Raw genomic sequence first — 26,620 nt, forward strand, 5'->3', positions numbered from 1 at the left:
AAGGAAAAAAATGTTAGACAACATTTATTTTCTTCAAATTTTAGAATGTTAAAACTATTTTTTTTTTTAAATTTGCGGAATTATTTGAGCTTATTTTTTTTAGAGTGAAGTTATATTTTTTCATTTTTTGCATCACTTTGTTTTGGAAAGAATCATTAAAATATATTTTTTTTCATATTTTTAATCAAAACGAAAAAAAAAATATCTGAAAAAAAAAGAGCAAATATCGTAGTGTAAATGTACAGTGAATTTTTAATATAAGATGAACATATTGGTTGGTTGCATGCACTGCTTTAAATGTGGCTTGTGATTAGACAAGTCAGGTAAAGTATAGGTTGATAAGGGAATCTAAATGCTTGTGTTAATTCATCATCAACATCAGCTCCTTATAGGTTTAAGTATGAACAGTATTTTGCTTTTTGTAACCATATTTGATCATTTAGTTTTTAGGCAGTAGACCAGCTATAAGAATAGAGAAACATCATGGAGTATAAACCTATTTTATGCTTTTTCATCAGAGATTGCTGCGAGTGTATCATGTATTATAAAACTTCTCAGATTTTGTTAGCATTGATTCTGTGACAAATTTATTTGGAATTTAGAGATGGGGTATGTTACATGGATCATTTAATGTTTATTGTGAAATTTAGATGCCACGAAAAAATCATTTCTTAAATTCTATACTTCTTAATCATTTTACTAACAAAAATTTCGAGAACAAATCATGCTCCTTATATAATGCTACATGACTTCCTGATTATAGATATTTTTCAAAAAGCAGTACTGAACAGGAAAATTTCATTAGTCTTTCATACTTAAACTTGGAGGAGGTTGATTCTTCCCTATGGTTAATGCAGTGTGGACATAGGTTAATGCTTAACTTATTGTATTGTATATGACATGAGATCTGTTGCCATGGAAACACAATTATATACAGAACATGTTTGCATGATGATTGTTTTTGCTGTGAAAGTTTGGGGCCTGGTTAGCATGTGTTTGTGATCAGTGTATGTCAATGTTTCTTAATCATAAAGGCATTAAAACGGCATCTTTGCCCCTTTATGTGTTGTGAAAGTAATTTGTCCAGTAGTCATAACACCTAGTGATACTACAATGCATATCGACTGCTTTTTGTCTGGACATGTAGCTGTTCTTGTGCCAATAATCTGCTTGAAATACAGCATGATGCTTTGCTTTGCTTTTCTTCATATCTTACTGACATTTCAAATTGTAAGAATCTTTATCGCAGATTTTATTTTATAGGTAGAGTAGTTCTCAACCTCTCTACCTGATTTTTTTTCGTTATATCTTATCTGAAATTCTGTTTTACATAGGATTTGGTCCAAAGTCTAAAAGGACATCAAGATTTGTAAGAGATGGCATTAATAACAATTCAACCAGGGTATACAATCAGATCGAAATTATTTGAATGAAATCTGCTGTATGGTTATGATCATATTTATGACTTCCTAAACATTTGATTATGCACAGTTTATCAGTCTTGAAAAATAATTGTTAGCTTTAAAAACATTCATCAAGTTTACTTTCATAAGTAGCTTTGTTGGTGAGTATAGTGCTGTAAAATTTGAATACCCCATCTGGGCCTATGCTTATTACAGTTAGTAAATGTTTTAAAGCTATGGAACGATAATGACGGTTGTGAATTATGTGAAATGTGTATGCAGTTATGGCATTCTTTGGCTGGTACGGAAAAGCTAGTGCTCGTGCAACATGCATTTAAAGCTGGAGAATGCTGAAACAGCACGTAATTACTCCAAAATCGCTGATTGTCATAACGTGTCCATCAGCTTAATCTCTTTAGAATAGCATCAGAAGTTAACAGTAACGAAACAAATGTTAAGACTGTACATGTATATATAAAGTTGACTAATCACAATACTGAGTACGGTGGAAGTCACAGAATAAAAGATTTAGACAATTTGTCATCATTTTCATCATCAAAAATAGAAGTTAACACTGATTTGCACAAAGATTTATGTCATTGTCATCCATTTGTTTAGTTATTTCAGTTTCAGTGTAGTATTAATCTTCTATTTATTTTCCTTATTGTCATGCATTATTCATTTTCAGTTACAGTACTGTTACGTTCATATACAACAGTCTCATCAGTGTCATTATCACCACTTCTACATGTACAATCGCCATATCCTTCATCAGTCATCAGTGATATCATCATCATTATTATCATCATCACTTTCTTAATCATAAACACCTGCAGTAGCACTGTCATCATCGTCATCATCTTCTTTATCAATGTCAGATTCACTGTCATTATAAGAACAAGAACATCAACAACAATGTAATCATCATAATTACCTCCAGTACCATCAGCCATGTCATTATGGTAAGCAGCAATTAGTATCATCATCATCATCACTGTCATTGTCTTACACCAGTTGGTTTTCTGTTTGTGTTTACCGTTGTATTTATAAAATGAGAACTTGATGTCTGTATTGATTTTAGAGTCACTTTTAACGTTAATAACACCATGAACTAAATTATGACAAACAGTAGAAATGCTAACTTATGTAGTATATATTACCACTAAAATGGGAATCAGCAAGAATATTGGGTATTATGATTGCCATAGTTACTCAGAGGCACATTTAGAAGTGTTAAAACAATGAAGTTTTTGGAGGAAGCACATAGCCTCCTGATAAGCTCTGTTAATGTCCTTTAAATTGGTTGTTTCAACATTGTACATTGCTGAAAAAACTCATTGATTCATATTTATGTGGTAATTTAAGGACTAAATTTTGCTAACCCGCTAACTGTTACAAAGCACCCCTAGACCTATGGTGGAATGCTGTTAAGTCATTTTCAAATTTATTTTATTCAGAGTTTAAACTTGTATTTTTTTTTATTGACTGAATAATTTTGAAAATGTAACATGAGATTCCTAGAACATTCTTCGAACAATTTAAGTTAGTTGTTAGTGTACAAAATGTATTTCTTTTTTTGTAATACCAGAACGCGTATGTTTGATTGATAAATGGTGCTATTAAAGTCGGTTTCCATGCTCATATTATTCTCAGTGCATACATATATGAGCAGGTTCTGTTAGAGCCTAGACTTATTTATTGCAAAATTATTGATGTTTCATTTAAATGTGAAAGAATTATCCAGAATTCATTCCAAAAACCAGGAGGCTTTTCATAATAGGAATTTCATCTGAAATTTGTTTCTAAACCACAGTGGATTTGTTGAATGCGTTTTGGTAAATTATGTAATTGTGTGAATATTGAGTATATTTGAAAGTATCATGCAATTTGAAAATGACTGAACAGCATCTGTTTCTCTGTTACAACATTTTGCAGATATTGATGTGCAAGATTAAAGCATGTGTTTTTGTTTAAATGTTACTGTTTTTATGCTTTCATCTTGCACTTGCATAGATAACCAACCAATCAAAACGTCTTGTTACATGTTGTCTAACTTACCCATAATTCCTCAGCAGCAGAAGGCCAGGGTTCAAAGGTTAACACAATTGTTGTTTTCTGTCCTAATTTACTCAGGCGAGCTCTCCCATGTGTACTCAGGTATTACTTAAAGAACAACATGAGCACGGAGCCCCTCGTGCCAGATGAGCTGATGGGTGACCTAATTAAGGAAGCACAGATCAGTCTGACGCAACTGAACACTTTGGAAGTGGCATCGCAGCTTACACTCGAAGATTTCAGCTTTTTCAAGCAGGTCCAAGATACAGAATATGTTGACAGAATATTTGGATTGAACTCCAAATGTGGATGTCCTAACCTATTGAAATTTGAGGAGGTAAAATCTTTTTGCTAGTTGTGTAGTTGAAAAATGTATAAAATTCACTAGAGGTATCAAAGAAAATATTACTCTGGAGATATTGTCGAGTACAATATTGATTTCATAAAAGTTTTCTAAAAGATATAGGATCACATGTTTTAAAAGCAATGTTTTGTTTTGTATACTAAGAAATCAATAATACTTGTGGGCAACAAATTTTTGCAGATTTCCTGATTTCGTCAGTTCACAAATTTAACTCCTGATATACAAGTAAAACTCCCGATTCGTTTTATCTTTAAATGTTGAAATGCACAAATTTGTGTCCCAACAAAATAGCTGTTATGGATGAATCCATGAAACATATTGCCAAGGAAATGTAATGAATTTAGGTATTATTTGAAATAATTGTTTTCTGCTTACAGCTTGTTAACAAAGAGATGTTTTGGGTGGTCACCGAGATTTGTTCAGAAAATAATCTAGTCAAACGTATGAAAATCATGAAACATTTCATCAAGATAGCAAGTAAGTGAATGTCATTTATTGCTTGTGGTTATGAATAATAACAATGGAAACTGAGCTAAACCCTTATGCTGGACACGACTGATTCTGCCTTTGCGATCAGTGTAGATCATGATCAGCCTGTACATCCATGCAGTCTGATCATGATCTGCACCTTTCATCATTCAGTCAGTATCTTTTTGTTAAGCAACCTTTATAACAGTTAATGGTACTGTCCAAATTGTAAGAGGGACAAGTTCATTATAGAAATTTAGCACGGGTTAAGTATGGCAACTTGACAGTTTCTATAGTGACGGAAGACCCATGAACCCCTGCAGGCATTATTACAGGCTTGAATTGTCAACTAAGTACAGTCATTGATCTAACGAAACTTCTTTAGAAGAATTCTACACACAAGGTTTGAATGGTCAAAAGTTCCTGTTGAAAATAAGTGATTTGATGTCCTCTCATTACGTATGACCCATGTAATGTTTAAGAAAATAGATGTCATGATAATAAGAAAATAGGAGAGAATATGCCACTTCTTTATTGGATACTGTAAAATCAGATTTATTCCCGAGGCATTTATTTATGCAACATTCACTTACTGTATGTATTTGTTTTAATACTCTAAGAAGAGATATAATGTTACAAAAAGACCCAAGACAGTGTATGTTTCACAAGTTGGCTGTTTGTACAGGAATTTTCTACCATGCACATCAGTTGTAATTTTGAAAAGGGTCGACCTTTTAGCCATGCGAAAAAAACTCTGATTTTAATGGGTTAATTTTCCAGTATGTGTTATGAATGATGAGAAATAAATGTTAATCCTGGTAGATGTTACAAATATATCTGCCGTGGTTTACAGTTCCGTAATTAGCAAGTTCAGCTTTATTTTCACTCTATGTTAACTTTTAAAGATCTCTAACTAAATCCTTGCTGTATTTACAGGGCATTGTAAAGATTGCAAGAACTTCAACTCCATGTTTGCTATTGTAAGTGGTCTCCATTATACATCAGTGTCCAGGCTACATAGTACGTGGGAAAAATTGCCAAGCAAATATAAAAAGATGTATGAGGTAAAGTGACTTTCCACGTTTTCTTTTCTGTCATTTTAGAAATGTTATTTTGAGTCAAACCTGACCACCTATGAAAAAAGGCCACAACAGATTAGCCTGCCTTGATAGGTCACCTCTTGTTCTCTCTACATCCACTTACAGAAATCACGTGTTATCAAAGATCTCTTTTCTTTTTATTTATATTTTTAGCAGTCATGGCGAAAGAGTTTTAAGACTTGTCTGACATTAGGTCAGACGACACAAGATAACCTGTCCAAACGAATGGAAACTCGTCTGATCGAAAACATGTCGTAAAGAGTAAACAAAAACAATTGGATATTAGAATAGATGAAAAATGAACAGATGCATAAGAAAACTGCATTGTAAAAACCCTTCGGCGGTAGTAAAAACTGATCTGTTCTATACTGTATCGGGCTTTAATTGCTCTGGAATGGTAGTAAAGATTAGAATTTTTGCACTGAATGTCTCATATTGGAGAACATTTTAGTTTTTATCAGTGGAGATTTCTGAGTACTAAAGCATTGTTTACTGTTGTATTTACTTACCTAGTATCCAGTCCAGACTGATACTGTTGGAAGGACTACCAATTTAAGAAAATTACCAAGCATTGGACACCAGTAGAGATATTACACACCACAAGGAATTGAACGCAGAGTGCTATTGTTGTAGTCCAACCTGCTAACCACTGTACCACTGACTCTGAAATTAAAATTCTTACTTTTCAGAGTATGTTGGATCTGATGGACCCATCTCGAAACATGTCTAAATATAGAAACCTGATGTCCAGTCAGTTTGTGCAGCCTCCAATGGTAAGTCACATAGGACTAATATTTATTTTGTCATTTACCTAATAAGCGTATTTGTCAACTTCAAACGAAATTATGTCTTGTGGTTACAAAATTGACCTGTGAAGTTACAAAAAGACTTGTTTTAAGTGATAAAATATGATAACTTATTTTTTACTTTTTCAAATGTGCTGTTTCTCCATTGTAGTATATTTTTGTAGATCTGAAATGGTTATTTGAGTAAGTGAAACACATATAACATTTTTGTATACTGACTTTATATGTATTAAAACACTTAAATATTTATTTTTCAGATACCATTTTTCCCAGTTGTAAATAAAGATTTGACATTTATTCACCTTGGGAATGATTCCAAGGTTGATGGGCTCGTCAACTTTGAGAAACTGCGCATGGTAGCGAAAGAAATCCGTCATATTTGTAACATGTGCTCACCAAAATATGTAAGTTCTGGTAGATTATTTAAAAGAAAATGTTTACAAAAGTGTTGCAAGATTGGTCATAAACATATATTTATTTTGTTTTAAGGCATAATAGAATGTTGCTTTAGTACATTGTCTGCAGAGTTGCAATCAAAGGGAAGACTAAAATTTGTTTGTTGCACAATATTGTTCATTTTTAGCTCATCTGATTTTTTGAAAAAAAATGATGAGTTATTGTCATCACTTGAGCGGTTGTCGGCGTCGGCGTCGGCGTTGCCTGGTTAAGTTTTATGTTTAGGTCAGCTTTTCTCCTAAACTATCAAAGCTATTGCTTTGAAACTTGGAATACTTGTTCACCATCATAAGCTGACCCTGTATAGCAAGAAACATAACTCCATCTTGCTTTTTGCAAGATTTATGGCCCCTTTTGTACTTAGAAAATATCAGATTTCTTGGTTAAGTTTTATGTTTAGGTCAACTTTTCTCCTAAACTATCAAAGCTATTGCTTTGAAACTTGGAATACTTGTTCACCATCATAAGCAGACCCTGTACGTCAAGAATCATAACTCCATCTTGCTTTTTGCAAGATTTATTGCCCCTTTTGGACTTAGAAAATCAGTTTTCTTGGTTAAGTTTTATGTTTAGGTCAGCTTTTATCCTAAACTATCAAAGCTATTGCTTTAAAACTTGCAACACTTGTTTACCATCATAAGTTGACCCTGTATAGCAAGAAACATAACTCTGTCCTGCTTTTTGCAAGATTTATTGCCCCTTTTTGACTTAGAAAATATCAGATTTCTTGGTTAAGTTTTATGTTTAGGTCAACTTTTTCTCTTAAACTATCAAAGCTATTGCTTTGAAACTTGCAACACTTGTTCACCATCATAAGCTGACCCTGTACAGCAAGCAACATAACTCCATCCTGCTTTTTGCAATAATTATTGCCCCTTTTGGACTTAGAAAATCATTTTCTTGGTTGAGTATTATGTTTAAGTCAACTTTTCTCATAAACTATTAAAGCTATTGCTTTAAAACTTGCAACAGTTTTTCACCATCATAAGTGGACACTGTACATCAAGAAACATAACTCTATCCTGCTTTTTGCAAGAATGATGGCCCTTTTTAGACTTAGAAAATCATGGGTAGGACAATATTTCTATTACACAAAAAAAATCAGATGAGCGTCAGCACCCGCAAGGCGGTGCTCTTGTTGAGAGGTCAGTTTAATAAGGAACTACCCTAGTTGAAAAGAAAATGTCTATAACTAGGAAAAAGTGTGTTGAAGTTGTCATTGGCCGAGGTTTTGCTGTAGGTCATATTTATTTTGTATTTATTGATACTGTGTTGTTTTGTTTTCTCTCTTTGATTGGGATTCATTTTACCTGTTACGTATTTACAGGATGTAAACACCATGTACCTTAATACTCCAAGTATGTACGACAGTTCACTCATTTTTGGTGTGGCAACGATCAAGAGAACAAAAAATCGACGGGCGTCGGCGGTTCCAAATGCACGAAAGATGTATGACGAGGCTCAAATGACGCGGCGTGTGAAGTCTTACCTCAGTAACTTACCGTGTATAAGAGATGAAGTCAAATTAGCAGAACTTTCTAATCAGTGTGAACCACAAGGTAATTACAGAAATTAGGTCTGAGGGCTGTTTCAAAAGTACAAATAATTTTAATCAATTACAGAATTAGCAGAGCTCTCTAATCAGTGTGAACTACAAAGTAAGTTTTGAGGGTCATTCCAAAAGTTACTAATAATTATAATCCCATTATGGAAAGTGTGTTGTCAGAAATTGTTGTGTCAGTTGATTGAGAACTGTTCCAAGTTTTCATTAAATAAGACTGTTCTGGAATTTGAGTAGAAGTAACGTACTTTGCTTTGCTAATTTTCTTTTCAACTGATGTAATAGAAGTCTGAGTATATTTGAACTGCGAAAAATTATATGCCAAGAAAGCTGTAAGAATTTTTTTACATTATAAGCTAAGAAACAGAAGCATTGTAAGCCATAGAGGTCACCTGTATTAAACATCCACTTGCCTAAAGCCGCTAGTCAGCTAACTTCCCAAACTGACTGTACAAATTTTAACTAACATTAAGCTGCCTGCCTGCAGCCAGATTGTGTTGGCCCTTGGCTGGATGCTTAATACAGGTTGACTGTCTTTATAGACATAAATAAATAGATCTGTTAATCCATCTGGTCAATCATAATTTTCAGCAAAGAAGCCTGATTCATCACCAAACCTAAGTGCTAGTTCATCAAGTGTCTCCAGTGAAGAAAAGAAGCCTATATACACAGGGCCTAAATTTGGTAAGTCAGATTTTATTTGGTATTTTGATTACTCTTTTTACTTGTGTTACATGTTTTTGAAAGGGGACATTAGTAAGGGTTTTTTGTAGAAAAATAATATCTGTTAATATCTGTTGATGCAGCACATTTTTTCCAGATCTAAAAAAAAAGTTTTAGCATATGTGTCCAAAACATTGGCAGAAATAATGATTATGTGAGAGATGGCCAGAACTGACATGGGTTGTTTCTTGTTTGACCAGCAGAAAGTTAATACAAAGCAGTTACAGTTTTGAATTTCTTCTTATTTCTTCTTATTCAGTCTGTAACCACTCTGTTTTCAAAAGAAAAAAAAAAATAGATTGAGAGATATTTCTTGTTTTCTTGAGCATTAGCATAAAAGCCTTGTTAAACCTCTCTAACATTTATATGCAAGTGAAATTGCTGAGCTAGAGTTCATTTTCTATTCAACAAAATTTAGCATGAATCTTCAAAATGGGCATCTTTTACAGCATTCCATTCACAAGTATTAATTCCCTTTTAGACTTTGGCACCCCAACTGTGCAAACGTGTTTGAATTAAAATTTGTGAACTTTATGTATGAAGTGAAGTAAATTAGATCACTTTTGGAAAATGGTCACAGGGCTTTTATCCATGAAATGCACTTTATTCAAAATAAAAAAAAAACAACAACACTTTTTCCCCTGCTTTAAACAGTCTTTGCATTCTTATATCTTTGCTTTGAGTATGTACTTTACTCTTTGTTTTCCTTGTAAACAATAACTGAAGTAATAAATAATCTTTAACAGCAAGTCTTTAGTTATTCCAAGAACACCCAAAATTGAAAGAAAATTTCGAATATTTTAATCTCAAATGTTGCAACATAGATAACAAAATATTTACAAGTGAACTTGTCACTTATTTGATCTAAATTTAGCTAATTATGCACATATCTGTCAATTTATTTGAGAAATAGGGGTTTTCAGAGATAGTCGAAATTATTTTTTATTAGGCAGTTCTTCTGAGACACTGTACATCTTGTTCTCATTTAGGAGAATAAAGAGATCTCTGAGCATTACGATTGTGTTAGACTGTTGCAAAGGGTTTTTGCAAACTATTAAAGATTTGCTGGAATTTTTTTCAAAAAAAATTATGCTTGTACTTTTTATTTTTATTCTGTGGCATGTTTGTCAATGTTGCATGTTAGAATGACATTATTTTTCCCCTGCCAGGTGCCGAAACGGTGGAAAACACTCGCAAACTCATGGCTCTCAGTGGGAAGGTCAAACCCCACGACTCTAAAAACCCTCTACCACCTCTCATAACTAGTCCAAACCTTTCATCAGGTGGTCGCCGTCAGCCGATTTCGCCTCGACATGTGCGTCCGACTGTTCATTTGTCGGCAGAGAGCTCATCTGTGATCAGTCTTAGTAATATAGCTAATAGGAAACCTAGTCGCACTGGTAAGATAATAATACACTAAAGTCCTTTCATTGTATGCTTAGTTCACCTTTCTGGGTATCGTTGTCATTACCATTAATAGAGAAATAAAATTGATGTTATATTCACAGATAAAAAGTAATTCACAACATTTATGGCAACATCAAAATTTCAAAAGATTTTTGAAATACTTTTTAATCAAATACAATGTAGTTCCTTTGGCATGATTTTTTTTTGTCTTTTTGCCAAAATTCTGAAAGTGTGGTCTTCAAAATGCAACTGAAAAGCAGGCTTTAAGCATGATCTGGCTGCTGTAGCAACTGACAAAACTGTTACTAAAGTTTTCCCAAGTTTTAACAAACACTTTGGAAGTATTGAGGGTTTGGTTTCATTGACAAATATGTTTGTACTACTAGACAAATGTTATTAACAGATTGTGACAACCTTTGTACTACTGCAGGATCGTGTTTAAAGATGATGTATAATTTTTGTAACATTTTAATAGTTCTTTTTTCATGCATTAAATTGATTCCAGAAATGAAAGAATCTTAATTTCTTGATCAGAATATTTCAAATGACTAGATGTGTGGTTGGGGATATCTAATAAATAAGTTGTTGTTTTCCTGTTTGAATGGACTTTATTGCTATATTTCTTTAATTGCTCGATAATATCATTGCATGTGTCAATACACTTTTCCCCTTGGTTTAGTTAGTTAGATTTAATGCTCATTTTCGTATGTTAGTGTCATTGCTTCAGCATTGGTTAAGTTTACTGTACAGGTTGCTTTTGATATTGTGTTTTACTTATTTTACTTTTACTTATACACTTATTCCTTGATCTGACACGGAGACAGACAGACAGACAGACAAATCGAGGGCTGAACGCGAAACTATTGTATCTTGTTCTTTATTTATATACAGCTACAATAGTTTCGCGCTCAACCCACGAAATGTGAAAGTAGAATAATGATTCAGTCTTTATACCTTTTGGAAAGAATGGGATGTTTAAATGTGCTATATAATATGGTACTTCTGGCTAATTAAAGGAGTCAATATTAGATAGTGCTGCTTTCTTGAGAATATTACATACCTGTCCCATGAATTTTGTGGTTGGTACATCCCTTTGGCCATGTTTCTGCATTGAAATGAAAAAAAAAAATCCCAATGCTTGTGCTTAATGTTATTTGTTTACACATTTCTGTGTTATAACTTTAGGATCTGTAGGGTCCACAGAATCTCAGAGTCCCACTGCAAGCATCAAGAGTACCCATAGCAACAACAGTGCCCACAGCTTGCCATCGCACTACGAATCTGACTCCAGTAGTCTCGCTAGTACATCTACGTATGACAACCACAGCTCGTGTTCAGCTCCAGTATCTAACTCCCCAGGACCACCACGGAAGCTGTCCTCGTCAGTTGCGAGCCATCATCAGTCATCATCTCATCCTCTTCATCATCCACATGTACAGCATCCACATCCACACCATCCACCACAGTCAGGTAAGAATCATTTTTATGACCGTCTGGGGGCGGTGAGCCATTTCTTCTTAAAACAGTAAAATTCAGTTTTAAAAACTAAACGGGTAAGCTTTTTTCAAATAACTTCACTTACAAGCACACCATGACAGGGATATCTAAAGGAATATTTTCAAATTGCAAGGAAACAGATGAGACCTGTAAACTACAAACTGCTGTTTTCAGAGAAGTGGCTCAGAAACTCAGACATACAATCTGGGTATGACATAGACACAGTATGGCTTTACAGAATGACAAAGCTTGATTCTTAATACATGCTTTAGCTAATAAACAAGTTTCAGGAATTTTCGTTTCAAACTAGCATGCAAGAAGAGAGCTTTTAAAAGTAAAATTTGGTGTTTAGGGAACACTTTTTCTGGCTGTATGGAGCCAAATTTTTATTTTGGCCATGATGTCCACATCTGCCTGCCCTGTTAACAGTTGGCTTCAAAAGCGCATTTGTATGCAGATTATGTTAAGGTTATGGCAAAGAAAACTTGACTACTGTTTAAACTTAACAAAAGAATCTGGTGACTAAAAGGTGAATGGATTAGCTGTGATAGACAGTATCTGATTGCTACTTTCAGTCTTCGAAGGACTTCAGTTTCCAAACTGCAACTTCAGCAGTTTTGCATGTGAAATATATCTTTAACTGATCTTTACTCAATTGACATTTTTTTCCTGTATGAATATTGTTTGAAATGCATGGACAGTTTTTCTTGTAAATATCTAAGGAAATTGTATACCTCTACTGCAGATTTATTTTTCAACTTTTTTGCCAATGATTTATCTGTGAAGATCACTAGTGTTCTTTTCTTGTATTTTGATAAAAACAGAAATTCAACTGGACAAGCTACTTTGTTTGAAGACCTGACATGATAATCTATAAGATCTTGATTAGGTTTATTTTTTTTCTTGTTAAACCCCACTGTCCTTTAAGGAAAGTATCATTTAGGTACATGTCTGTGCAGTTTCCAGTGCTCTTTGTAAAAACATTGTGATTTTTCCTGCTTTTTGTGAGCTTTGAACTTTAATCTTGGTATGTGTGTGTTTGTTACAGTGGGCAATCCACAGTCGATACCAGCTATGCCGCAGCCTGCTGTACGACCCCCTCTACCTCCGTACCATGTTGTTATGCAAAACGCACAAGGTACTTCTGGTGTGTGTTTATAGAACAAAAACAGTTACCTCCCCTTTCTAATATGCACAATATTTACACATGTGTGAACTGTCAAGTAAAAATGGACCATTTGGATTTAAAGGTTTCTTAAGATATAACCATCATGGTCAAAGAAAAAAAATCTTTAATATAAATGTTTATTTAGTGATTTTGCTTAAGTAAAATAGAAATATGAGACTTCTGAAAGTTATATAATTGAATTATTTTTAATAGCGTTTGTCAGCAAAATGGTCTGTTTTTAATGTGACAACACACATATTAATCTAACCATTTTCATTTTCATCCAGCAGCACCTCATTTTGGTTTGTGTTGTGTACCATCATTCTACTAAACCCAACATTGGAATAGTTCATGGTTCATGCATGGTGTTTGTACTAGTAGTGTTCACTGTTCATCATTATTGCCAGTAACATTAATCTGTATTTCATTTGTGTAGCTTACCATAACAGGAATATCATCCAAGAATGTGCTGTTTTCTTTTCAAAACAGGACCCATCATGTTGTGTGCATGTTAATAATTAAGTGCTGGGACATTGAATGTGTGCTAAATTACATTGACTGCAGGTTGAAAAATGTAACACTGACTGCTGGTTCAACAGTGACATTGACTGTGTGTTGATACATGTAAACATTAACTGATGGGTGAGCAAAGATGTTGATTGCAACATGATCAAAGTTACATTGGCTGCTGGTTCAACAGTGACATTGACTGCAGATTGATCAATGTGACATTGACTGCATATCTAATATTGTGACATTAATTGGAGGTTAATGAAATTGACATTGACTGCAAGTTTTGCACTGTTAAATTGACTGCAAGTCAATCAGTGAAATACGCTGTATATCTTACAATGTAAACTTGACTGACATTCCCTTAACATTGTGACATTGACTACGGGTGGTCCAAATGAAATAGACTTCTTACTTAACATTGTGACATTGACTGCATGGAGTCTGAAGTGATATTGACGACATAGTCTAATACTGTGACATTAACTGCAGGGTGATCAAAGTGACATTGACTAGAATATTATATTCTGTCACTGAGATATTGACTTTGAGTTGAGCACTGTGACATTAACTGCATGTGGAGTTTGCCAGTAATAACAACAATCACTTCATTTGTTAAATGTTATTGTTTTTCTAATTAAGCACTGTGTTGTTAGCATATGTTTTGTCATTTTTTTAATGTGTTCATCGTAATAGAGCCATTGTACCATTTTTTCAGAAAACGGTGAAGAAACTGTGTTTTTTCATGTACCTTGCATGTATTGTGTTATATATCTTTTTTTTTTTCATTGTGAAATTAATGCTTGTAACACAACAAACATTAATTCACCATTTCTGTTTCTTTATGAGCCATGGGATACACTTCAGGATATTTGGTTAAACATGTTCACATTAATAATGTTTGTGTTTGTATGATTTCTAATTTTTGTGTCATTCTTTCATTTGTTTACATATGAGCCGCGCCATGGAAAAACCAACATAGTGGCTTTGCGACCAGCATGGATCCAAACCAGCCTGCGTATCCGTGCAGTCTGGTCAGGATCCATGCTGTTCGCTAACAGTTTCTTTAATAGCAAAAAGCTTTGAAAGTGAACAGCATGGATCCTGACCAGACTGAGTGGATGCGCAGGCTGGTCTGGGTCCATGCTGGTCGCAAAGCCACTATGTTGGTTTTCTCATGGCACGGCTCATATAGTCCAGAGTTACTCATTAACACTGCTGGTGCCAAGCAGAACTTTTCACAAAAGACACTTTTCACAAAATATAGTTTTAAGAGAGTTTTAGAGGATTTTTAGGGCTGTCATCTCATGATATCCATGTGTCAGTGATATGGTACAGTTGATGGTCTATCTGCACATTTTTTTTGGTATTGAAACAGAAAAAGTTTGTTTGTTACTTTCAGAATTTTTAATGAGAAAATAGAACAGATAATTCCCTCATATCTTCATAAGAAATGAATATAACGAAACAGAACATTACTTTCATAATACTTATAGTATGTCTGTTTCAGATGAAAAAAAAAAAAAATCTTACTGCGAATTCATTCTTGATAGATCAATTTCTTCCCCGACCCTCCAAGAAAAAAACAACTTACCTGTCTTTACCTGTCAGTGGATCATGGAAACAGACGGCCCTAAAATAGATTTGCGGTGTTAACTATCACTGAGTAATTGAGGAAAGGCTTAACATGTTTCACAGTAAATATCAAAGCTGTATATCCAGTGATTTAGTTTTATTGTGTATTTTATAAATTCTATGTGTCTGACAGGGGATTTAATAATTATACTTTAATTGTTATCAGCATAGTTGGATACTAAACTGTAGTTTAATTTTCTTAGCATGTCTGAAAATTTTCTTTATTATGAAGTTTTTCTCTTTTACTGATACTGTTAATATTTCCTTTTAGTATTTGGTATTTGTTTCAATAATTTTGCATTTTAATTGAAAAGGTAACATCCACTTGTAACATAGGGGAGGTTAAAGCAATGAGTATGTGAATACAAGAATACAGTCAAGGTATTACCTGTAGTTGTGGAAAAAAGTATGCTTCCATATAAGCTTCTAAAATATTGCTGCAAGAATTTTTCCGAATTTTGTGATATATATTACCTATTATTTGATCGTCAACCCAAGTGTTGTTTTGTGTTTCATTATAAGTGTCACATGCCATTCTAGCATAATGTGATAGTATAGCCCTCACCCCAAGATCCTTTAGTAAATTAAGGAAGTCGTTGTCCCATTTTCTTACGGTCCTTTAGTGTAATAATTTTAAAATATTTCCTGTTTTCTGTCCCACACTGTCCTACTTTCCTGTCATGATATTTCACTTTAGCTGCTGCTTTATGGAGGGTTACTTAAACTAGCTTATTAGTGTATTGTCTAATCTGGATTGTGTCCCCTTACTGCTAGAAGAAAAAGGGTAAATTGGGATCAACATATTTCCTTAGTCAGAATAGTCTGTAGTAGAAATAGAATAATTTTAGATTCATGAACTGCATGTTGGTGAAGATGGATTTATATTCTGCTAGAGGGTTAATTTGGATTCATGTACATCAAGAGGGTAAACTTGGGTTCATATTCCAATTGAGGGTTAACTTGAAGTCATGAACTGCTAGAGGGTTAAATGGGATTCATATATTGCTAGAGGGTAAACTTGGATTCATGTACATCAAGAGGGTTAACTTGGATTCATATTCATCTTGAGGGTAAACTTGAAGTCATAAACTGCTAGAGGGTAAATTTGGATTAATGTATTGCAGGGGGGTAAATTTGATTTATATACTGCCACAGGGTAAACTTAGATACATAAACTGCTAGAGGGTACATTTGTTTTCTTTTATTGCTAGAGGGTAAACTTAGAATTATGTTCTGCCACAGGGTAAAGTTGAATACATGCACTGTTAGAGGGTTAATTTTAAATTAATGTACAACTGGAGGGTAAAGTTGGATTTATATACTGCTAAAGGGTAAACATGGATTCATGCAGTACTAAGGGGTAAATTTTGGACTCCTGTATATCTGGAGGGTAAATTTGAATTCATATTCTGTTAGAGGGTAAACATAGATTCTTGCAGTGCTAGAGTGTAAGCTTTGGTTCATGTAAAGCTAAAGGGTAAACTTCAGTTCCTGTAAAGCTAAAGGGTAAACTTTGGTTCATGTAAAGCTAAAGGGTAAACTTTGATTCATGAATTGCTACAGGGTAAACTTCATGCACTGCTAGAGGGTATAAAATATGTTGTAATAGCATATAGCTTGGAGGTGTTATTATTCATCACATGTACATACTCATTGCTTTAGCCTCACATATTATCTGTGTTAACTATTATTTAGCATGATTCATCTGTCCTGAATGCATTCTAACATATTTTACCTGGGTTTTATTTTATATCCTTGCTTTTCTATTTCTTTCCCAATTCACAGCTAACAGTCAGTACATCCATACAACTTACACAAACGTGCGTCGCCCGCCACTCCCCGATTATCAGTCAGCCACACACATGGCGCAGGTGGCGCGCCAGAGGCACAAACAGTGGGCGGGGTCTAGCAAGTATTATAGGGAAGAAGATTTTGACCATTCTCAGGGTATGTGTCAGTATTTAGAAGTGATGTTGTCTGTATGCTTTCAGTATGAACAAATATCTACATAAAAAGTGCAATAAATATGTCATGTGTCATGAAAATAATTTCTGTGTTGTAGATCTATGTGTTAATGTAATATGAAAAAGAAACTGAGAATACAAATTAAGGTCTGTGTCATACTTAGTCTATCTAGGACATTATGTTATTGATTCAGTCATTGAATTGCACCCAAAAATGCGTTCGTATGCAGTAATCTTTCAACTTGTTGCTTTGCCTGAAGCTTGAACTCTGTATTTATATCTGTATCTCCATGAATGTAAAAGATGCTTCACTTCATCAGCAGTATATCTTCACTTTACAAATTTTCATTATTGATAAAGTAATTTGTTAGAATTTGTTTATGGTGCTCATTGACTGTGCCCAAAATTCATACTTCTACTGTATGAGACCGTGCTAATTGGATTCAAACCTATCACCTTAAGTTTATAATTAACTATTCTTTCCCTGTACCATTGTGCCCCCAGTTTTTCCTATGTGTAGAGTAGAGAAACACTAATATAATTACAAACTGTTGGTATTACAGTCCATGACCATTTCATCTAAGTAAGTTTATTCTTGTGGTTGAAAATGTTTGTAGTCTGATTCCATGTATGTATTAGCCAATCAAAATAGGTTTTTTAAAGTTCCTAGTTTTGTGAATGCCATTGACAATTTAATGATTTATGTGCATTTGACTAATTTTACTTTTTGTTTTTGATAACTAACTGTAACATAGATATGAGGGTTATGGTGGTTTTTAAATTTTCTCAATTTTCAATGAATGTTTTTCTGTTGTTTTCTATTGTGATTTTTGAATGCGATTTTGTCATTTTTAAGGTAGTTATTAGTTTATGCTAGAGGTAAACTTGATATCAAGTCATTTATATTTAAACTGGCAATGTTTTATGAAGTAATTACCAGTATTCATTTAAAGATTGAACCACGATTCAGTTTTTTTCCACCTTGGTGTAAAGTTTATTGGTATTAGAGTTTGTATACTCAACCAGTGAATTCTATACCTTAACTTGATGGCTATGTAGCCTGCACTCTGAGCCTAATAGGGAGAGTGCAGATCTGTGGATTGTTGGGTTGTGAGTTTAAACCCAAGGTGAGATGATGATTTGATGAAAGACATTGTGCCTGAAATCATCTGTTCCCCACCTCTGGTTCCTGTGGAGAAGTTGGCAGTTACTTGTGGAGAACAGATTAGTACTGGTACAGAATCCAGGACTACTTGCTAAGTTAACTGCCCGCCGTTACATAACTGAAATTCTTTTGAAAAACAGCACTAACACCAACTTAGTCACAGTTGAGATTGTTATCCCCCGCCGATGAAATCGGGAGGGGGGTATTGAAATGGCGTTGTCAGTCCGTCCGTCAGTCCGTCCGTCAGTCCGTCCGTCCGTCCGTCCGTCCGCAGCCATTTCTCAGTAACTACTTGGTAGAATTTCATGAAACTTGAAATAAACATGAACCAACATACTGCGATGATGCCCGTCAAGTTTTTTTTTTGATTGGTCAATTTCCCTCAGAGTTATTGCCCTTGATTTAATAAAAAATGTCTGTCTGCAGCTATTTCTCAGTAACTAACAGGTAGAATTTCATCAAATTTGAAATAGACATGAACCAAGATACTGCGCTGATGCCCGTCAAGTTTTTTTTTTGATAGGTCAATTTCCCTCAGAGTTATTGCCCTTGATTTAATGAAAAATGTCCGTCTGCAGCCATTTCTCAGTAACTAGCAGGTAGAATTTCATCAAACTTGAAATAGACATGAACCAAGATACTGCGACGATGCCCTTCAAGTTTTTTTTTCGATTGGTCAATTTTCCATTTAGTTATTGCCCTTTAATTGTTTAAAAATCCACAGATCTGTACATAACAAACCAACCAATTGGAAGAATTTCATTAAACTTCTTCCATTCTTTTCCATGCACATTTATTATAAACATGTGATGTTGTGTACCTACACCTGGTCACCACCTTACATTGGTCACCCCCTTCCCCTCACTCACCCCCCCCCCCCCCCCCCATTTTTTTTTTTTTTTTTTTTTTTTTTCATTTTTCGTTTTCTACCAATATTTATAATCAACATGTAAACTGTTGTATCCTCACCCCCCCCCCCCCCCCCACCCAAACAAACCATTCATTTTCTTTTAATTTGATTTGACTAATGAAATTATTTGCTTCTTGGTAACATTCTTAACCTTTTGCAGGATATATTTTTTTGCCGTTCCTCAACTCTGACCCTTTCGGCGGGGGATTCCAATTCATCGAATTTGCTTGTTTAACTTTTATTTTCTCTTTCATTTGATCCAATGTTGCATACTTCGAAAGTTGTAAACATGTCAAATGATAGAATTGTCCACTGAGGGCAGTTGGTGAAACAGAAAATGTCCCAGGATGCTCCACAATGCACATATCTCGTATGACAGTGGGGCATAGTTAAATAAACTTGGCCACCTCAGGAATCTTAAGGGCCAATGGATTTCATAGGAATTAAAATGCAATAAGTCAAAATTAGATATAGTTTCTGTGTAGAAGAAGCATTTGGACGGTAAATTTAAATTTATATGTTCGTGTCTGATAAAGGGGAAGGTGGTTTACTGGTTTTGTGATAAAATTTAAAGTTTTACATAATTTCTATCAGGGCTAAAACGTGTAAACATTCATAAGTTTGTGTAAAGAGTATGAATATTTATGTATAATTTGTAGTGTATTCATCCCAGTTCTGTTAATTTGTTATTGTTTGCATATGGGTGATATATATATATACATTGTTACAGTACAAATATGTTTGTCGAAATAATTTGAAAAGGGAGAAGATAAAAATAATTTTTATACGCCCACCTCTGAAAAAGCGGGGCGTATTAAGTGAACACGCGTTGCGGCGGGCGAGTGGTCAGCGTTCAAAGCATGTCCGCTCTCTAAGTCAAACAGTTTTCATTCGATCTTCACCAAACTTGCTGACAATGTTTGTGGGCATAATATCTCGACCAAGTTCGATAACCAGCCAAATCATCCCGGGCACTCTTGGATTATGGCCCTTGAATTTTGAAAAACAGCAAATTTAGCTTTATAATGTCCTCTCTCTAAGTGAAACAGTTTTTAACCGACTTCACCAAACTTGCTGACAATGTTTGTGGGCATAATATCTCAACCAAGTTCAATAATCAGCCAAATCGCCCTAGGCACTCTTGGATTATGGCCCTTGAATTACTCGAAAAACTGTGAATTTAGCCTTGTCCGCTCTCTAAGTCGAACAGTTTACATCCAATCTTCACCAAACTTGCTGACAATGTTTGTGGGCATAAGTGGATTATGGCCCTTGAATTACTAAAAAAACTGTGAATTGTGCCTTGTACGCACTATTAGTCGAACAGTTTTCATCCGATCTTCACCAAACTTGCTGACAATGTTTGGGACATAATATCTTGGCCAAGTATGATAACCACCCAAATCAACCCAGGCACTGTTGGATTATGCCCCTTGAATTAGGCAAGGTTCAATGACGGGTGTATTTTGCGATAAATTAGTACTTGCAAAACATAAATATGTTGTTTTTGTTTTGTTTTGTTTTTTATTGAACAACTCTTATTGAAAAAATAGCTGTATCAGTAAATGCAGTCACGTCTGGAGGGAAATACTCTAACATGATTTTTAAAAGTATAAAAAGCAGAATGCAGTGGTACTTTAAAGTCAGTTGATCGAATAGAAAGTCTGCATTTGCATGTAGTTTTGTATTTTGTATCCTTTGTCCAATATACACATTGTTGTCATCATATTTACTTCTCATAAGGAAAGTTATAGAATGTTTTCCAGTGCTTAACCCTTATCTTGCTGGACATGATTGATTCTGCCTTTGCGACCAGTGTAGATCTGCGCATCTGGGCAGTCTGATCAAGATCTGCACTGTTTGCTTTTCAGTCATTATCTTTTCGGTTAGCACCCCGGTACTGTCCAAACTGAATGATGTACAAGTTTGTTATAGAAATTTAGCAGGGTAAGGGTTAAGTATAAATAATTATAGACCAAATAAAAGAGGGGACACAAAATAATTTGTTGTATTGCCAATTTATTTTATTGGACTAGAGCTAGAAAAATTACTGACCTCTTGTCAGTGGATGAAATACCTAAGTCGTTACAACGTAGGTTTTTCACAAGATATAAACATGATTTCTTTGTATATCACTAGTTCTAGATTTTAGAGATACATCAATTAGAAACATATGCATCATTTAATTTTTAGTAATGAAAATATACAAAAGGAGACTGGTCATGTGGAGTGATCTACAACAAAAGTTCATACATTGCAGTGCTTACGAAATGTTTCTCTCATTTAAATTGTACTTCATATAATTTCAGGTGTACATGATGATGAAGAAGAAATAGTTTCAGCAGTATGATATTTTGCCATGGTAACAGATAGGACAGTTTCGTCATGGCAACCAGAATAGCAGTATCTGAATGCATACCAGATCAGTTGACCTTTGGCATTATATTGTAGCTTTGTTGCCATGCCTACACAATCTTCAAGGTCATTTGAAAATAATCTGGTAGCCAGGCTTGCAGTGTTGGTCTAACTTATTAGTTGCCATGGTGTCATGTTGACCTTGAGATGATGAATGTTAATGCTGGTGTATGAGCTATGAGGATGCACACACCTCAAATATATCTGTGATAGCTGTTTAACAGCATGTACATAGTGACAATTGAAGCTCCGGAGTTGTCGGCAAGTGGTGCACAAGGGGTATATGTGAAGCAGCTTTGATGTAATGTTTCTGAAATGACGAGAGGTAATTTTGAAGTAATCTCACACACAGAGTATTTAAATGATGGTGGGTCACTGATACGAATTTCTGAAATGAAATATGATGGTATAGAAGCTTAAGCGAGGAAACGATAATATTTAGGTTTTATGTGAAGGTGATAATGTAAGTGATAATATAAGCGAAAAATATGGCCGTTTAAGATTGAAAGATACGGCTTTTTGAGGGGGAAAATGTGGCAAAAGGTTGAGTTGTGATAGTTAAGAGAACAGAGAGAAAATTATGGAGAGAAAGTATTCATGTTACAGTTATTATGTAGAAGTGTTTTGATGTTGTTTGGTGACAGGTGTCGTAAAAACTTTATGTGCAGAAAGAGACTTGTTGAAAAGTCGGCCAGTTCTAAGTCTGGACTGTTGATGTAAATCTTGCCTAAATTAACTAGCATTTCAAGGAAACCAGTGCTTTTTTGTGGAACATGTGACGATCAGTCATAAATATTTTAATTTAATTTTGAACATTTAATATACACAGACTTGTGCCAGATAAAGAGTGCAGTCTTGTGTTTTTATGTTATAGTACATGGAAGGTAATACTTTTTGAAGACCATATAGTAAATATATGGAGGAAAGCAAGTTTTGCCGAGAAAACTATAGTCAGAAACATGGGAATTATTAACTGTATTTAAATGTTATTTTTTCAGTTCATTCAAGTTTGAAGCATTCAGATTTTTGCAGTTTTCAATAATCCGTAAAAAAGGTAGTCAAGGTTATTTTAGTTAGAATGACTAATGTAATAAACTATATATACTAGGATGAAAACATACTTTTTCTGTAGATTTTTTTGTACTTAAATCTTACTAACTTAAATCATCCAGGGCAGTAATACTAACAGTAAAAATTTTTTTGTTTGTTTTGTTTTTAAAGTAAACTGTGTGTTTTATATACATACATTTAATTTTATATTAATATGTAAAATAAAAACACATTTTAAGTTAGAAGTCTTAAAAGGACATTTTTGATGTAATTAGTCTGTTTTTTAGTATTTTAGAATATTTTGACAAATTAGTTTAAATAAGACAAAGTGTGCAATATCGAATTTTCTGTTTGTAAATATGCTTCAGAGTGTACTGATCAGGTTAGGAAATTTGGCAGTCTTCTACCATGGTATTGCTAATTTGAAAAATTGCCATTTCCCAGTTTTCCCTTTTTTTTCTCTTCTAAGGATTTATTTTGGAAATGATTGTAGGAAGGGAGACAATTCATTTTAAAACTAGTATTCTGTATACATTTGAAAGAATTGAGCAAAACAAATAACATGCATTATGAAAGACCTTCTTTACTTCTATGAACATATATAAAAACAACTTAAGATATCAAGCTATGGAAAATTGTCTTTTTTCTAGGATTGATCAGTACATGTTTGATATAGAATTACTAATTATTGATATACCCAATCTTTCTTTAAACCATACTGTATAATAGTACTTATTTATTTTCCTAGGATGCATCAGATCTATACAAACATGTTGTTCTCAGCGGAGTAACATATTTGACGGTGTTCAGCTCTAGTATTGAAGTTATCAACTTTGTGTTTCAATGCACTTTCAACTTGGGACACATTTTTAGAAGGACATGCCTCCTAATTTTCAAAATTGAAACTTTTGTTGGTGACTGTTTAATATACACAAAAAATAAAAACAAACCGTTTCTGTGAGTTTCACGAAATATTTTTGAACTGGAATATTGATTTCTAAATTTTGGTATCTTCGACACTTGTTTTGAGAATTTTTATGCAATGATGCCATCTGAAGGTTGACCATTTATTAACATTCTGACTGTAATAGAATTAAATCAGTTATTAACAGAGTAAGTAAATACAGAACTTATATGAGCCGCGCCATGAGAAAACCAACATAGTGGCTTTGCGACCAGCATGGATCCAGACGCGCTGTCTGGTCAGGATCCATGCTGTTCGCTATTAGTTTCTCTAATTCCATTAGGCTTTGAAAGCGAACAGCATGGATCCTGACCAGACTGCGCGGATGCGCAGGCTGGTCTGGATCCATGCTGGTCGCAAACCCACTATGTTGGTTTTCTCATGGCACGACTCAATTTTGCTGTTGCAACTGTTATTATGTAGAACTACTGGTATATTTTGGTACTTAGGGTAAATACTTGTCAGATTATATAAATTAGGTCATTGCAACCAATGAGCAGAAATACAGGAGGTGACTTGTGAACAGAAATATTTGTGTCTGTATTACTTACAAAAGATACTTGAGAAGTTTGATTTTTCTTTGCAGTTGTCAGTAAATATAACAGAAGTTTGTTTATTGGTTTAAAAAGAGAAGTTGAGATTTCATGCTTTAACAGCTCTATGTATATAAAAGAAACCAGTGTTGAAATGAGCAGTTATGGTGTCAAAATTATTTTAACCATACTTAGACGCCCACATTCATTAACCTTTAGCCTGCCGGCAGCAGGTGTTCTGCCTTTGTGCCCAGTGCAGTCCAAGATCAGCCTGCACATTTGTGCAGTCTGATCATGGTCTGCACTGTTCTCTAATCAGTCAGTAAATTTCCAATAAACACCCCTTTAAATGATAAATGGTACTGCCCAAATTGAATGATGGACCAGTCCATTATAGAAATTTAGCAGGCTTAAGGTTAAAAAACTTATAAAACCTAATTTTGCTTTTCGAAAACATGTAACTGAATGCAGCTAGTCACTCTCCGAATCTCTTGAACATTGTTTAGAGGATGGATCTATATAATATAGAGCTCTAAATTCAGGTACCCTTATTGGGCCCCAGTCAAACGGCAACACGTCAGTACATGAGATCAGCTGTCTACAAAGTAGAAGCTATGATAACGTAGAGAACTGTTATTAGATACAGAGAATTCCTTCATACGTTTGTATTCAAATCTCAACTACCCTACTTTTGTAGCCCTTAGAGCAAATAAAGAAAAATTCTGCAATCATAGGTGCCTTTTAGAACATTTCATTAACAAGTTTTGATGCCTTCTGCAATTAATTAACAGGTCCTATAAAAGCTTATTTAAATCCAAGACGATAGTTTTTCAACAAACTTGAAATGATACCCCGAAAGTTTGGCTTTTGTTGTCTTTGGATTTTATATTGGTAAGAACAATATTATACAGCTTGTAAGTTTCTAAATTGCTTTTGCTTTCTCAAGAAAATAAGCATATTAAATGTAAGGCTTATAGTGGCCCTAATGTTTGGATATTGCAACTTATTTACCATTCTAGTATATGTTTTGTAAGTGTAATCAATAAAAGACAATTGACTCTCACAATATACCCTAACCCCTAATATTTTACAGGGCATTCGTTCTTTTTCAAAAAAAGTATTAAAGACAATTCACCTCATTGATACAGACACAAAAATAACAATGTGTTTGGCCTGAAATATAAAAGCTGATGTGTTCATTGTTACATATATTATGTTTAATGCAGGCCATTAGTGTTATGTAAAGCATTTTATCATCTGTATATAACCCAACTTTATGAGAGATTATCATTGAAATTCATTATATTGAACCTGAATAAAATATGAAAGTAAACATGATAATGTTCTTTTGTTATTACTTATATTAAAATTACTTCGATTTTTAGCTTAGCTCAAAGTGATCCTGTGTGATCACGGTGTGTCTGTCGTCGGGCGTCATCAACAATTTTAATGTTTACAGTCTAGAGGTCACAATTTTAGCCCAATCTTAATGAAACTTGGTCAGAGCATTACACTCGATAAAATCTCAGAGAAGATTGTTACTGAAGCGCATGTCTCCCCAATGCATAGTAGTGATAGGCAAGAAGTCAATAGAGGACAGGAGCGAAAGTCAAAGAGTCGCCGATGGTTGGCTGCAATTGGGATCATCGACTCGGCGTGTCCAATCATCCCACAAAGTTTCAACATTCTGGCCTAGTGGTTCTCAAGTTACGGATTGGAGACGGCTTTCCATGTTCTGGCCATGTAACCTTGACCTATGATCAAGTGACCCAAAAATCAATAGTGGTCATCTACTCTGCATGTCCAAATATCCTATAAAGTTTCAACATTTTGGGTCAAGTGGTTCTCAAGTTATTAATGGGAAAGAGTTTGCCATGTTCAGGCCCCTGTGACCTTGACCTTTGCTCAAGTGACCCCAAAAACGATGTGGTTCATCTACACTGTAAGTCCTATCACCCTATGAAGTTGGAAGGTTCTAGGTCAAATGGTTATCAAGTTATTGATAGGAAACCATTCCATGTTCTGGTCTCAGTGACCTTGACCTTTGATTAAGTGACAGAAAAATCAGTAGGGGTTATGTACTCTACATGTCCAATCATTCTATGAAGTTTCAACATTCTAAGTCAAATGGTTCTCGAGCTATTTATCAGAAACGGTTTCTCATGTTCAGGCCCATGTGACCTTGATCTTTAATCTAGTAACCCCAAAAATAATAGGGTTCATCTACTCTGTAAGCCCTATCACCCTATGAAGTTCTAAGGTTCTAGGTCAAATGGTTCTCCGGAAATTGATTGAAAATGAAGTGTGACAGACGGATGACCCCTATGACCTTGATTTCTGATGGAGTGACCCCAAAAACAGTAGAGGTCATCTACTCTGTAAGTCCTATCATCCTACGAAGTTTGAAGGTTCTAGGTCAAATGGTTCTCCAGTTACTGATTGGAAATGGATTTCCATGTTCTGGTC

The 26,620-nt window shown here is 34.5% G+C and overlaps 1 protein-coding gene across 25 annotated transcripts in view; it reads left to right on the top strand.

Annotated features, from left to right (window-relative positions):
• The window catches only part of LOC123563404 (rap guanine nucleotide exchange factor 6-like), a 125,805-nt gene extending 100,310 nt beyond the window's left edge, over window positions 1-25,495 (top strand). For 11 of the 25 annotated variants that reach the window (XM_045356164.2, XM_045356168.2, XM_045356169.2 and 8 more), the window contains 12 exons: window positions 3,537-3,795; window positions 4,200-4,299; window positions 5,227-5,354; window positions 6,080-6,163; window positions 6,454-6,600; window positions 7,980-8,211; window positions 8,805-8,897; window positions 10,106-10,336; window positions 11,529-11,813; window positions 12,889-12,987; window positions 16,939-17,100; window positions 21,502-25,495. In XM_045356164.2, the coding sequence (XP_045212099.2) occupies window positions 3,537-3,795; window positions 4,200-4,299; window positions 5,227-5,354; window positions 6,080-6,163; window positions 6,454-6,600; window positions 7,980-8,211; window positions 8,805-8,897; window positions 10,106-10,336; window positions 11,529-11,813; window positions 12,889-12,987; window positions 16,939-17,100; window positions 21,502-21,542 (1,861 nt within the window). In that variant the 3' untranslated portion in view covers window positions 21,543-25,495. Of the gene's footprint in view, window positions 1-3,536; window positions 3,796-4,199; window positions 4,300-5,226; window positions 5,355-6,079; window positions 6,164-6,453; window positions 6,601-7,979; window positions 8,212-8,804; window positions 8,898-10,105; window positions 10,337-11,528; window positions 11,814-12,888; window positions 12,988-15,467; window positions 15,535-16,938; window positions 17,101-17,680; window positions 17,701-21,501 lie in introns of all 25 variants that reach the window. The other 14 variants (XM_045356167.2, XM_045356171.2, XM_045356184.2 and 11 more) reach the window with 11 other exon arrangements.
• Window positions 25,496-26,620: the final 1,125 nt, after the last annotated feature.

Source organism: Mercenaria mercenaria, chromosome 2, assembly GCF_021730395.1.
Source record: "Mercenaria mercenaria strain notata chromosome 2, MADL_Memer_1, whole genome shotgun sequence".
Classification (NCBI taxonomy): Eukaryota; Metazoa; Mollusca; class Bivalvia; order Venerida; family Veneridae; genus Mercenaria; species Mercenaria mercenaria.